This window comes from Hyposmocoma kahamanoa, unplaced genomic scaffold (genome assembly GCF_003589595.1).
Source record: "Hyposmocoma kahamanoa isolate Upper Pololo Valley unplaced genomic scaffold, ASM358959v1 244, whole genome shotgun sequence".
NCBI classification, from domain to species: domain Eukaryota; kingdom Metazoa; phylum Arthropoda; class Insecta; order Lepidoptera; family Cosmopterigidae; genus Hyposmocoma; species Hyposmocoma kahamanoa.
Window position 1 is genome coordinate 227,939 of NW_020653761.1, and position 13,978 is coordinate 241,916.

Sequence of the window (13,978 nt, forward strand, 5' to 3'; positions counted from 1 at the left end):
GATCCGGAGCGTCCCACCATAAAGGCGTGATGGGCATGCTTAAAGCCAGCCATCAGAATCAGGGTGCTACACAAAGTGGCACTGACGCGCCATCTAGTGTAGAACAGGTAATGTATAGTATATTTTACTCTTCCATATGTATGGTATTTGTGTTTAGAATAACGCGATTACATTACATTTCTTAGATAGAATAAAACTCGAAATAGCTTATAATTTTTTTCACGCACTCGATCTTGCGTATTTGGTACTCATAGAATAGCGACTTTCTTAGTTGGAGACCAGATGATAGAAGTTATTATCTGACATACTAATTAATCGACTGCCTCCGTAGCCAAACGGTTACCACGCTGGTCTGCCACGCAAAGGTTCCGGGTTCGATTCCCAGACTGGGAGAAATATTTGTACGGCCTAGATTTATTTTTCTCGTAAGTTTGGGTGTAATTTACATGTGGTTTGTGATTGTCTATGTGTGTTCATGGCTATACGTGTCACGACTTCATTACTCCACAAAGTCTGCGGATATTGTGGAGTATATAACATACAGGTGAAAGCCAACGCTGCCCTGAAAGTCGAGCGGTTGGAATTCCGCCACAATGTGAATTTTAATTAATTTGTGGTGAGAGTACCAACTCAACATCTGTCGACCTTCATGAAGGAGGGCTTTTGGCCGAAGGATCTAATGTACCGGCGTTTCCGAGTACGGTTACCGGACACCCACGTTGCGTAACATGTCGCAGAACATGCGTATAAATAAATAAATAGTTTCATTATATTATTATGTAAGTTAGTCTATATAAGGTATGTATTTATGGGTCTCATAAATACATACCTATCATAAATAAATAAAATTCATATTTTCATCGGCAACATTTTCCAGGAGCGGTACCTCGCGACGTTGGTAGCATGCACGCCGGCTTCGCGCGGCGAGCTGGAAGACTCGAGTCTAAGCCTGGACTCGCTGCTACTGTGCTGCGACGACCAGCCGACGCACACGCCGCTGCTCACCAAAGCTGCCGGGACTCTCAGGTATGGACATGTTTCTACTGATGTGACCCAAGGTGACACTAGGCAATAAGTACTTGAGACGGTTTTTTTTTACGTATTTATTATTAAATTTCTAAAGAAATCACTCAATATATATTATATATATATCTTGAAGATTTCGACTTCATATCTCATATCTTTTTCCAACAATAATCATTTGAATAATATCTAAAAATGTTAGTCCGAACCCGAAGTCCGTTTCTTTTAATTTTTCAAATGTTGAGTGGATGGTCTAGGTTTGCATATACGAATAAAAAAAACATTCGATTCATTCAATTAAGGTTTTTCTATTGTCTTTTATATTTCAATCACAATCGAACAAGTATTTCAGTGTAAGGATTTGAATTTGAAGGAGGATTTAAAATTGACATTTCGGAAATTTTACATATCGACTGTAAACTGGCAACCGGTGTTACCTCAATTTTGACAACTTTACAGGATGAAGAAAAAACCATTTATGTAGCGTCTGGTTTAATAGATAAAAATAAGTAGTGTACATACATACATGTGTAATAAAAATACTTGACAACTACGTATTTTTATTTAATAAACCAGATAGATAAATGACGCAAATAATTTTTTTCTTCTTGTAAAGTTGTCAAAATTGAGATAGTACCGATTGCCAGTTCACAGATGATATGGACATGCAGACTCAGAGGCAAATATTAATATACTAACTAGGTCTGTAGCTCAGTTCGAAGAGCAGTCAGATCGAAGGAATTTTTCTTTGTGTTTGTTAGGTCTTTGTATCAATAATCATAACATCAAATATGGTTCGAATAGTATTGTTACACACGTGCATCGAAATGCCTGGTTTATCTACAGCGTTCTGGGTCGTGGCAGCGGCGGCAAGGGCGGCGCTGCAGCGAAACACTTCGGCCGTTGGGGTTCGCTTAAGGGGAGACAACCATCGCACCTCGACCTTTACGCGCCCAGACAGAGACTGTCCACTGCCGATCTCGATTCAGGTATACTTATATTTACGCATTTCAAGGTCATTACACACGTATTCAACGTAGGTTGTATATATTATAGAGAGTTCGTATATTAATCTCACGTTTCCACATGAACCTACAACGAGTGCTGTTAGTTTTTAGACGAAAGTGTACTTTAAACAAATTGCGACAAGGTTGATATGTTGCATAAGCCATCTTGGTTCCTAGTGTCGGGTGAAGGGCCCCCGTCGCGCCGTGCGGCGCTGTACGTACTGTCGGAAAAGGGTGGCGGCGGCGGCGCCGGCGTGTCCGGCTGCGAGTACGTGCCCGTGGAATATCCCGACACCAGAGCCACCAAACACGCCTTCAAGAAGCTCATGCGCGCTGCGGTTCCATCCACGCCTGCTGCTCCCGAGGAGCCTGGCTTCCTTAAGTGAGTACATCCGACCTGTGCGGACAGCTACGTCTAGACGTGTTGAAGTTAAGACTTAAAATCACAAAAGTTTAATTCCCGTTCAAAACAACAGTACAGTACTACTAGATGTCACTAGATGGCGTTTGCGGCTGCTCCTTAATACTTAGTTTTTGGTGATAATTTATACGACACGAGCTTTCTTTTGGCACTGACACTTACTGCGGAAACTAGTTTGGTTGCGTAAATAACTGATCCTTTATGCTCGCTATTTTTTTACTATATATTGAAATATTTATTTTCAGACTTATCGAAGAGTCGGGATGGCTTTGGCAGCTGAGACAGCTGTTCCAATTGTCCGGTGCAGTCATTGATCTGCTGGACCTGCAAGGATCTTCGGTGCTGTTGTCGCTTGAAGATGGATGGGATGCCACCGCGCAGGTGAGGTGACAATGTGGTTTCTTAATATGGATGAAGAAAAAGAAATGGCAATGGATTTTTATATCTAAATTAGGTCTTTAACATCTAAGGCACATATATTTGTGGATGTTTACTAGCAATACCTCTCACTAACGATGAATGAAAACATTGCATACTGAAAACGTTTGAAGTTCCCATCCCCCATTGGACTTACGTTGTGGTTATAAATCCTATGTTCAAAGGAGACCGTGCCCTGCAGTGGGTCGTATAATGAATTGTTGATGATAGCTGTAGTTACCGTTGTGTTTGGTTTAAAATTTCAGATCTCATCACTGGCACAAATTTGCTTAGAACCGTATTATCGCACACTGGAAGGATTCCGTATAATCGTGGAAAAGGAATGGCTGGCTTTGGGCCACAAGTTCCAGCAACGGTCCAACATTGGGCCCACGCCGCAGCAGGGTTTCACGCCTACATTTCTTATGTTCTTGGACGCCGTGCATCAGGTATGAGTTATGAACCTTCAATATAATCTTTTTTGATGATTTTGGTTCATTATAATGCGCAGCGGGGGTGCCTAGTAACCGTTCTTGGAAACGTCGGTACTTGACACCCATCGGCCAAAACTCCTCCTTCATGAAAGTTAACAGACGTTCAATTGGTACTTTTCACTTTGAATATTAGTTTCTAGTAGAGCTCCTTGTGAAAGAGTTCGTCCAGGGAAGTAGAGTCACTTTATCCATTTCTGTCGCCAAGCAGTAATGTGAGCATTACTGCCTTCCGGTTTTGAAGGGCAAGGGTGCTGGTGAAATTACAGGCACATGGGACTTGTCAACTCACGTCTCAGTGGTAGTGCCCCTCAGATCTTTGTTATTTAAAGCTGAGTGGCACTGCAACTGTTGCGGACAGGCGTGTCGTTTACCATCAGGCGCCAGACTTGTTCCTCCCGTCACACTAGGTATCATAAAAAAACATTAAATTCAAGTTTTGTCGGGATCCCAACCGTTCGATCCTCATGATAACATTGGCTTTCACTCGTATATATTCGATTATTTTATTTACCTACTGTTCCCTGTTCCAGCTGCAGAAGCAATTCCCCCTGGCCTTCGAGTTCAACGAGTACTACCTGCGGTTCGTAGCGTACCATACGGTGTCCTGCCGCTTCCGCACGTTCCTGTTGGACAGCGAGGCGCAGCGTGCTGACCTGGGCATGACTGCCGCTGATGATAAACGCCAGGATACCTCGCGCATGGTTTGTGTTGCGTACAACTTTCTTTTAACTATAATAACACTTGCGAAATTATAATAAAAAAACTTACTTTAGACATTCTTCGAGAAGTTGTAATGAATGAGACTGGCTTAGATTCGAAAAAATAGTTTAATTTTCAGTGCTATGTGACTTAATTCGAGCAGTACTAGATTTTGAATCAAATACTGTATGCGGAATATGATCCATTAATGAGGTCGTGAAACTTCTTAGGCGGCCTTTGTGCCGTTATTTTTTCTGAGATCTTACGAAGTTTGGTAGTTCGAAAGGTGAGATTCACGTAACCCTGTAGCAATAATAAAAGTGATCCACACGCAAAATAGGCGCCTTGTCGTCGAGTTGCGGACACCAGCCCGTTACACCAAGTACTAAGTACCAATAAAAGTGATTTGCGGTTCAGGGTGTAGAGACTGGTGCGGGGTCAGAAGAAGAGTGCGGTGGTGGGGGGTACGGAGGCTCCGGTGGAAGGGCCCCCGCCTGCGGACTCAGCCTCTTCGACTACATCGACAGGCATCATCAGAAGGCGCCCATCTTTTACAACTTCCTTTACACGCCTGATCTTGATAATCCCGTAAGTAAATTATGTTTTTAAGTTCATTATAATTATTGCTCCAGATAGATTTACGACCTCAAGACCAATTTGGGAAAGTAACTTCCTTAAATTGGTTCCGGTCTGGGTATTCTGGGAAGTGAATTCCGTTACTGTACCAGATCGTTATACAACGAGTACCAGATCTTTGTATAGAGAATCCCTTATTTGGAGTCCAGACAATTAGAGTAGTTGTCTTTAACATTATTAGATAAACAATTTTAGTGTATAAAGATCTTTTCAACTCTAACGATTAGCTTTTAAAAGAGTTAAAAGCTAGTAGTCGACTGAACTTCTCATAATTTCTGGGAATGTCCGTGATTTCTGAATATTTTTGTGTACTATATAAGACCGCACTATCTGTAGTTGCAAAGTTCTTGGAATGAGTTGATTGGAACTAGAAATTCGCATTAGTGCATGAATTAGATTCTTTAAGAAGTTGTTGTCATTCAAGACTTTTGAAAAAAGAAATTCATATTTAACCTCTGTTGGTCAGCGGTTAAAAGGGATCACTTCCGTTTATACCGGGTTGACTGACCAGTGAACATGGAGCGTGTAACCGTTCCGAAATGCGTATATTTATTGCATTTCTACATGGTTTCCTTATATTTAGAATACATTTAAATTGTCCCTTAGACATGTAGCACCCCGATGACGCGTCGCAATATATGAGAGAGCACATACGAATAGTTAATTAATATACATTTCATGCTTACGTCAAATAGTAATAATTAATCTCATACCATAATAATAATTAATCATACCGTGATAAGTAACCTGTAATTAGTGATAATCATTTAGCGAATTACCCCGAAAACAATAAAATATACCAACGTACTTTTTAGTCTGTGTGTCCGATCGCCTTAGACATCCAGATAGTTTATATAATTTCTAGGGTCGGCGGATTAAAGCACATCAGTCAAAAACCAACAGCCTTCATTTAAATTAATACCTACTAAGGGTCAAATAAGTCAAATTTATTTATTCCTTCATACATTTGTAACGTAAATTCTGATGGGGTCTTTTTCAAATATTGCTAAATTAAATGGAAAATAAATCTGCCTTCCACTAACAGCTACGCACAGCTTTATCATGTTATTGAACGTAGCTAACAATTAATTTAACAAATACAATACAATAACATTATGGTTACCTATCAGTAGTCCGAAATGACGTTTTCCAGAAATTACGTTTGGTCGAAATGTCATAACCTCGAAAGTAATTTTGAGAGGAAAATGTATTTTTCTTTTAAACCTAACTTAACCTAATCTAACCGAACCTGATGGTGTCTTTGCGATAAACATTCAACATATCCTGAAAGAACAACTGTTTCGTTATAATTCGGTTTTCGGTGTAATGAAAATTCAAACAACAATAATTCGGTTTTCGGATAACTTTGAAAATATATGTCTAAACTCCTATCCTGTGTGTTAATATCATTAGAGACTCGACACATCCGGAATAAAGGATAATTGTAGGTAACGTTATTAGTACAATATAGCACATGAAAATATTCTTTGTGTACGTTTACTTCCAACCCTGAAAGAGAAGTGCCTCAACAATTCGCACGTGTCCCATTTTGCCCTACTCCTTACTTATGTGCTTTACTTATGCGCTTTTGTCCGACGACCTTAGATTTAGCAATTCTATTTATTTATTAAACCTACTAGGTCCTCCGACCAGTCTCGTCAGTATGCAGTCTCGAAGTATGGGAGTACTACTGCAGCGAGGAATTGTCGCACGGCGCGCCGTACGACTTGGAAGCGTTGCCGCCGACAGAGGCCGACTTGCGTCCGACGCCACGACGACTCGTTACTGCTGGGTATGTATTACTTCACATTTAATCTGACTCTACGCACCTAATTGTATAGATTATTATGTTCAATGTTGTGATGTAAATGATATCACAACACATCGTCTGATAAGCTAGGTCTATTAATTTCGCAAGAATTGTTATATTTTTGACGGGTTGTTACGTTGTTGTGACGTGGGCATACGGGACGAACAAGACTGGTGCGTTTGGTGGTAGCAACACACCTGTCCATAGCAGTTGCAGTGCTATTCCGCCTGTCACCCTGAAATATAATTACACTGGCATCCTTAAGGTGAAACCGCAAGCAACACAGCAGCGGGGAGACGCTGCGTGTTAGCGAAAAGGTGCGGCAAGAAAAATATTATTTCCACTGTTTTTTATGTGGTGCGGTGCGACAGGGTTGCCTCCTGGTGAATATTTCATCGCACTGCGCTGCACTGCGCTGCGCCGCTGCTGTGTCGCCCTAGTGCGGTTTCACTTTTACAGCTTGGCGACGGAAATAGGAAATAATAAATTAAAACTCCTTCACAAGGAACTCTACTGCTACAAATTGTGCAAGTCGTAAAGTAAGTAATAATAAGTAAAGGCAGCAGGCAGAAGTAGGTATAGAATTTTCAAAGTAAGTTAAGAATGAAACAAGCTCTTCAATTCCTCCAGAAGCGCAAACAAGCAATCTAAAGCCTTTATTCGATGTTAAACGGTTTCTGTTACGTTTCGCAGTTATGACAGTATAGCGAGATGTATGCCCGACTCGTTCAGCGGTTTACTAGAGCGGATTCGGCAGCTGGAGCTAGAGCTGGGTCATCTACCGCAGAAGTGGCGCGTGCGCTGGGAACAGCTAGAGCTACCTAACACGCTGGAGTTACAGGTGAGAACTGACTGGCGGCTTCATGTGCTAAAAGTTCCTGCAGAAACGTGCTGTTAGGGAAATTTACATTTGGGCCTCAGAGAATGTTTGAGAGATGAGTTTACAGAAATTAATATTCTTACATTAGTGTTACAGTACTTTATGAAAGTGTCATTTATGTTAAGACTAATCTCAGTACAGAGTACTAAAAAAACCGACCTCAAAAGTTCGTGGAATTACATCTATTTCCCAAGTGCGCGAAACCGGATTCACCCGTAGTTTGTCACCATGAAAGGTGGAATATTTTCTTCAAATTTATATGAGACCAATACTGAGGTACCCTCTTTCCAACAAAAAAGATTCAAAATTGGTTAACAAATTAGTTATCGTGTAACATAAATGCAAAAAAATACAATCGAATTGAGAACTTACTCTTTTTTTTTGAAAATTCTTTACTATTTTATGAAAAATAGTGACAGACAAAATTAATACATGGAATAAAAATAAACTGGCTGCTCTTGACAATCGTCTTCACAAAGTGACAAACTCATTTAAAGGGCCTTGTATACGCTTCTGTAGTAAGGTTCCGGTTGAATTGTTGATTCACGAGATTTAAAATTATAGTGAAACCAAAACTAAAGGTTTACTTTACAGTTACTACGTACTTGGTTGACATAAAATCTGTGGTAGTGACCTACTACGCTCTTGGAGGTTGTCTCGATCTATAATGTTTGAAATAAATATTACAGATGATAAATATGTACAAATGTTTATTTACAAGCCTAGAATTTCTAGCTCATTCTTCTCAGGGGAATCTACCTTATGAACGAGCAAGCCTTACGAATGAGCAGCAGAGGTAATTCAAGTGTGAGTTGCTTATCTATGAATAAAGATTATTGACTTATATATACTAAACTTGGTGTGCCATAGTTTCAGTCGATCTAATTGTACTCTAAGTAATTAATCTCACGGTGCTTGTCCTACCCAGAGAGTGTCGTCGATGTCGTCTGGCGTGGTGCGGCGCGCGACTCTGGCCAGCCACAAGCGCGGCACGCTGGAGGTGCTGGTGCGCGGGCGCCTGGCCGCCGCACCTTCAGCGGCGCCGGCGCACCGCTGGGCGCCCGCCGCCACGGCCGCGCCCGCGCGCTGCGACCACTGCGGGGACCTGCTCTGGGGGCCACTCAAGGTCAGACATCTCCTTGGACACTGAAGAAAAAGCAATGGAAGATCTTTAAGCCTCGATTGCTATCAGAACCGCTGTCGACTCACCGTATAAAATATTTAACACTATGAGATCTAGGTAGTGATTGGTAGTTCATAATTTAAAATGATATAACAAATTCTGTATTGCTAATATAATTAAAAATTTACCCAGTGGACATTTCGTAGACTGTTCAATACTTATTTTGTTTGATATTGGAATTTCATTCAATGAGCTGCCATCTAGCTGCAATAGCTGAAAGATGACGAACGATTAACGCCAATTTACGTTCTTTAAAAAAAAGTCGACCATGTTGCAGCAGTTTACTTGGTATATTACAGGTTTATTTGCGTTTTCTGCGTTTTTGCGTGTTCTGTTGGTACACGTGTCACGCCCACTGACTACTTATATTGTAGTTATTGCTCTGTGTTCTTGGACCACGATATTTATGCTGACGAAAGCGTCTAACCCGGACCGTGCTTGTGCACAGACGGGCGTGCGTTGCGTGGACTGCGGCGCGGCTTGCCACGAACGCTGCGCAGACGCCTACGCGTTGCCGTGCACCAAGTACAAGGCGCCGCCGCCCAACGACCGAGACAAGGACAATCGCCATAACAATAACAACAGTACGTACCCCATTTTGCTATATTTTACAGAAGTAACATAAAAATTTAATATTTTTAAATTACACTTTTTTTTAAACAAGTAAATATCTCGGGTAATGAATAGGGCAACTAATAAAATATTTTTTTTAATAATTATTAATATAAAGATTCATAGATTTCTCATAGATGGCGCTACGACAAAAAGTCGTTAAAAACCAAAAACAAAGATAAGCATGTAGAAAAATTTGTAAGGTCCGCTAGTTCGTTCCACGTTCCATTTGCTTAGTTGGCATAGCATCTAGCACGTTTTGCTGGAAGACGTTGGTTCGAATCCAGCCGTATCTAGGGAATTGTTTTCTTGGTGTCCGATCTTTGTATTAATAATTATTACAAACTTGTGGAGTTATTTTGCAAAAATAATTTAATACTAAGGTGGTCAATAATCGTGTCATTAAATAAAACTTTTCTTTAAGTTACATATTTTTGTGAGTGTAAGCTAAAGGAAAACATTCTGATAAAACTTGCTTTTCTCATACCTAAAGATTTGCTCGATTTTGTGACGATCGACATCGTATTTTTTGTGATCAGACAATATCGTGTAAAAGCGTAGGCACCTACCTAATAAATAAATATATAATGAATGTTTATTCATAGCCATCGACATAGTAGGGCGCAAACTTCCATAATAGTGCTTAATTTAACAGTGACTGATTGTTGACGGAAGAAAGAAGGTTTATAATCATTGGAAAAAATTACCTACCTACCCCCTACCCGCGGTGCACCAGGAGACCCGTGCCGAGCTCTGGGACGTACCATGGATTGATAATGAACAAAATTATGAATCAGTATTTTGTTCTGCAGGCGTTGGTACCCTGCAATCGTCGTCGCAGCAGTACTACGAGCAGTTCTCGTCCAATGTGGCGGAGAACCGCACGCACGAAGGCCACCTCTACAAGCGCGGCGCTCTGCTTAAGGGCTGGAAGCAACGGTACGTATTAAAAGATATAACAATGCATTTTTCCATAGCGTGGAAAAGGTTTTTCAGATTCGAACTTGACGATGCGATGGACCATACTTTTTGGTGATCCATACTTTTTCTTTCGATTTGTCGTACTTTATTTACGTAATACTCTGCCGGACACATAAATCGAGCCATCTTGCATTTTGATTTTTTAAGTGCTAGAATAAAAAAATATTATTATCATTAAAGAAAGAGCGGGAAAACCCGTTTTCGCAAATTCAAATTTTCAACAAAACCTTTTGAAAATGACCTTTAAGTATACCAGTTTCAAATTTGAATTAGTTATTCATCAATCAAACATTATTTAAGCTAAGGACATTTAATACTGACAATGCATCTTATTATGTTGAATATATGTATGTATTAAATAGTATAGTTGGATATGTATATATTTATGTCGTTAATATTATTATTGGACTTAAACTAAAGTGTATATGCGTATGTAGGATTAGCAATTAGTGTTAACATATGTTTTGTATATAGATTTTCATATGTGGAGGTTTTTAATAGGCTTATAAGTTTCCATTCAGTTTATAAATTAATATTAAAGAATGCTGTAAACCTTCCTAAGAATAAATAAATAAACAATAAATAAATAAATAAAATAAATAAATGCAAAGTGGAAGTATTTATAAATCCGTTGGTGTATTATATTCTTATTATTGTTGATATAAAATTAACAACGATAACGAATTTTGTTTATTAAAACTGATTTATTATATTTCAACTGTTTTCTTTCATCTACCATTTTCCTCGCTATTATGAGGTGAAAAGTTGTGTGTTTTCCTCGGCAGCAAAGTTGTTTTGCGTCTCGTGCCTTGAAACGCACCGCTTAGGCTTCTATTTTTCTATCTTAGCTCCCTTCGCTTGCTCAGGTTACAATACAAGCATTCGCGTCAAACAACAACTTTACACTAAACAACAGCCTTGCATAACAAATAACTATTGCTCTTGTATTATTCACAATGTATATCTTTCCGAGGTTCTCACGTGCCGTCATAACAACACTATTATTATAAATTTTATTTACTTTTAGATGCCGAAATCACAAACGTAAATGCTCGCTAGTTGTTTAATGATAAAATAATAATCCCAATAATGGGATGTTAATAATGTAAACAACTCGTCGTTACGCTAAAAAGAAACTAATACAAAAGTTATCTTTTCTGTCACGGTTTCCTGTCATCACCAGATTGGTCATATGCAGTCAAAAGTGTATCCTATTACCGTTCTTCGTGTTAGAAATCGATAAGGTTACTGGATGGAGAAGCATTTTTAAATTACTTAAAATGTTGTGAATAGTTATAGGTTAAGGATCCAATAAACCATGCGATGTGTACATAAGTCGGTAATATATTATTACTGTGTGTTTGTTAACATATTATATTACATTAAATATTTATCTATATGTCATTTGTTAATCGTTTTATAATTTGTATTGCAGATGGTTCGTGCTGGACTCGATCAAGCACCAGCTGCGCTACTACGACGCGATGGAGGACTCGCACTGTAAGGGGTTCATCGACCTGGCCGAGGTGATCACGGTGACACAGGCGCCGCCCGCGCCAGGTCCTCCCAAGAAGTGTGACGATAGATCCTTCTTTGATGTGAGTGCAAAGTTTAACTTTTGGCTATTTATTGCAATAGATCATTCTGTCTGGCACCACATTGATTACTTACTATCACAAATTAGGGTGATCAAGTCATCTCACTGTGCTGTGAATGAGATATAGATTACAAGAACAGGACAGAAGATCTGCGCATATACGAATAAGGTGTAATTAACAACAATTCGTTTATTAAACAGGTTTACTTATGGATGTCTTGGACTTAGAGGCGAAACTGCAGGTCCTGAATGCCGTTGTAAAGTTGCCTACTTGTCGGTATATCACAGAGAGAGTGTGATGGAATTGTACGATTAAATCCGCCGTCCCCTTTTCATCGTCGTTAGTTCAAAGACCATAGTTCCCTAGACCATAGTTCAAAGTGGTCCCTACCGCCCGCTAGTGGGCACTGAAGAGTCTCAGGGCGTAGGGGCATGGGAATCAAATTCAGGCAAGCGTTGGTGTTGTCCAGGGGATGCTACTGCATTTGAAAAATAACCTGAAATATCTATATAAACTACACCATACTAAACATATAATTTTTCCACGTCATTTTTTGTGTTAATTTAATATAAAAAAAATACGTGTTTTCAATTACTTTTTGTGGTGATAGGCGTTGAAATTTTTATCTTGCCTAATTGGGCGGTGAGCCAATTGTGTGGGAAGTGGGAATCTATGGACTAGACGTAGGCTGGGGTTCCGCTCCTATGTGGATATACCAAGGATTCGTACGAAGCGTTACACTTCCACATTTAAATGGCGAACAGCTATGGAGTGGAATTCCCTGCCTACAGACTTATTTCCAGAAAGTTATAACTTGGCCTTTTCAAGGCTAAAGTCAATAGGCATTATTTATCTGTGCTGGTTCCATCGTCGGTCTCGTCGTCACTTTCCATCAGTTGCGATGGAGGTCAAATACGCACTTATTTTTTTTTATAAAAAAATCCTTCGTTAACTCCTAATGAACTTGACACAGAATATATAGGTCGCTTTGCTTCATGAAATTCAATCAATATGTTTTTGTTTAACAGCTGCGCACGAGTCGCCGCACGTACAACTTCTGCGCCAGCGACGCGAACGCCGCGCAGGAATGGATTGAGAAGCTCCAAGCTTGCCTGCAGTAACGTAATTTAGCTTATACATGAAAGTACTCAACACGGTTCCTAAACTCGGTAAAAAGTAAAAAAATCATTTTTAACTTGTCACATATTTCTTGGACTGTTGATTCTTGGAACAGAAATGGTAATTTAATTATGTTGGTATATTATGACGCGTATATGTCTACTGTACTGTATCAAGCCATGTACATCCTACTGATGGGCACGGGTTTCCATTCAGTTACTTAAATCCTGGATGGCTCTATATCTTTTATAATTATATCATTAGATTATTATTTAGATACTTGCTCCCGTAGCTGACAATTTTTGTATGATTTCATACAAATGGAAATTATGGATTTTTTCCATCCGGCCAGTATGGCGGTTATCCCGTGCCCAGCAGAAGGACTTACATCTGTGATATAGGTGTAAGAAATTATCCGTTTAAGATATAAAAAAAACGTTGCACTTTGTTGCATGTACGTTATGTTGTTGAAAGAAATATTAAAATAATTGAATGAAATATTTGGAAAGAAATATTGCACTCAATATTTGTATGAATTTTGTTCAAGTTGTGTTGAACAAAAGAAGAAGGCGCCCTTACACTTGCGTTAGAAATACATCAACAGAATTGAAGTTTGTTTCAAAGAGAAAGCCAAAAATTGAGATTTTTTATACATTATGCCATATTGTACGACTACGTTCTTTCTAGTGTTTAAATATTTAAACAATACCAATAATTTTAATTGGTATCATTGTCTACGTTACGGGTAAAGTTAGAAATATGGGTAATTATATGACTCATAACAACATAACATTGTTTTTTTTTGTAACTGTTAGATCTTTATATTAATCATTATAACAAACTAATGGAGTAATTTCACAAAAAATAATTGAATATCATGGTGGCGAAATATTTTGACATTGAATAAATTTAATCACCCACTGCAAGCCACGAGTTCCTTCTAGTAGTTCATGTAATACTTCCACGGTTTTGCATGGATTCATTCTAGTAAAATGGTTTGAAACGATTTATTTTACCCAGATGGGTAGATTGCACCGCGTATTCGTATCTCGATGATGAGAGTATGTGTACTACAATAAACGAGTCTTTTTAAGTCGT

General features: G+C 39.2%; 1 protein-coding gene across 3 annotated transcripts in view; it reads left to right on the plus strand.

Annotated features, from left to right (window-relative positions):
* LOC113228846 (myotubularin-related protein 13) overlaps window positions 1–13,752 on the plus strand; it is a 106,477-nt gene extending 92,725 nt beyond the window's left edge. For 2 of the 3 annotated variants that reach the window (XM_026462261.1, XM_026462262.1), the window contains 15 exons: window positions 2–107; window positions 878–1,026; window positions 1,870–2,012; window positions 2,208–2,412; window positions 2,697–2,832; window positions 3,135–3,317; window positions 3,893–4,063; window positions 4,479–4,649; window positions 6,338–6,489; window positions 7,201–7,348; window positions 8,316–8,513; window positions 9,019–9,154; window positions 9,995–10,121; window positions 11,599–11,761; window positions 12,790–13,751. In XM_026462261.1, coding sequence (XP_026318046.1) covers window positions 2–107; window positions 878–1,026; window positions 1,870–2,012; window positions 2,208–2,412; window positions 2,697–2,832; window positions 3,135–3,317; window positions 3,893–4,063; window positions 4,479–4,649; window positions 6,338–6,489; window positions 7,201–7,348; window positions 8,316–8,513; window positions 9,019–9,154; window positions 9,995–10,121; window positions 11,599–11,761; window positions 12,790–12,882 — 2,281 coding nt within the window. In that variant the 3' untranslated portion in view covers window positions 12,883–13,751. Of the gene's footprint in view, window position 1; window positions 108–877; window positions 1,027–1,869; window positions 2,013–2,207; window positions 2,413–2,696; window positions 2,833–3,134; window positions 3,318–3,892; window positions 4,064–4,478; window positions 4,650–6,337; window positions 6,490–7,200; window positions 7,349–8,315; window positions 8,514–9,018; window positions 9,155–9,994; window positions 10,122–11,598; window positions 11,762–12,789 lie in introns of all 3 variants that reach the window. The other variant, XM_026462263.1, reaches the window with a different exon arrangement.
* Window positions 13,753–13,978: the final 226 nt, after the last annotated feature.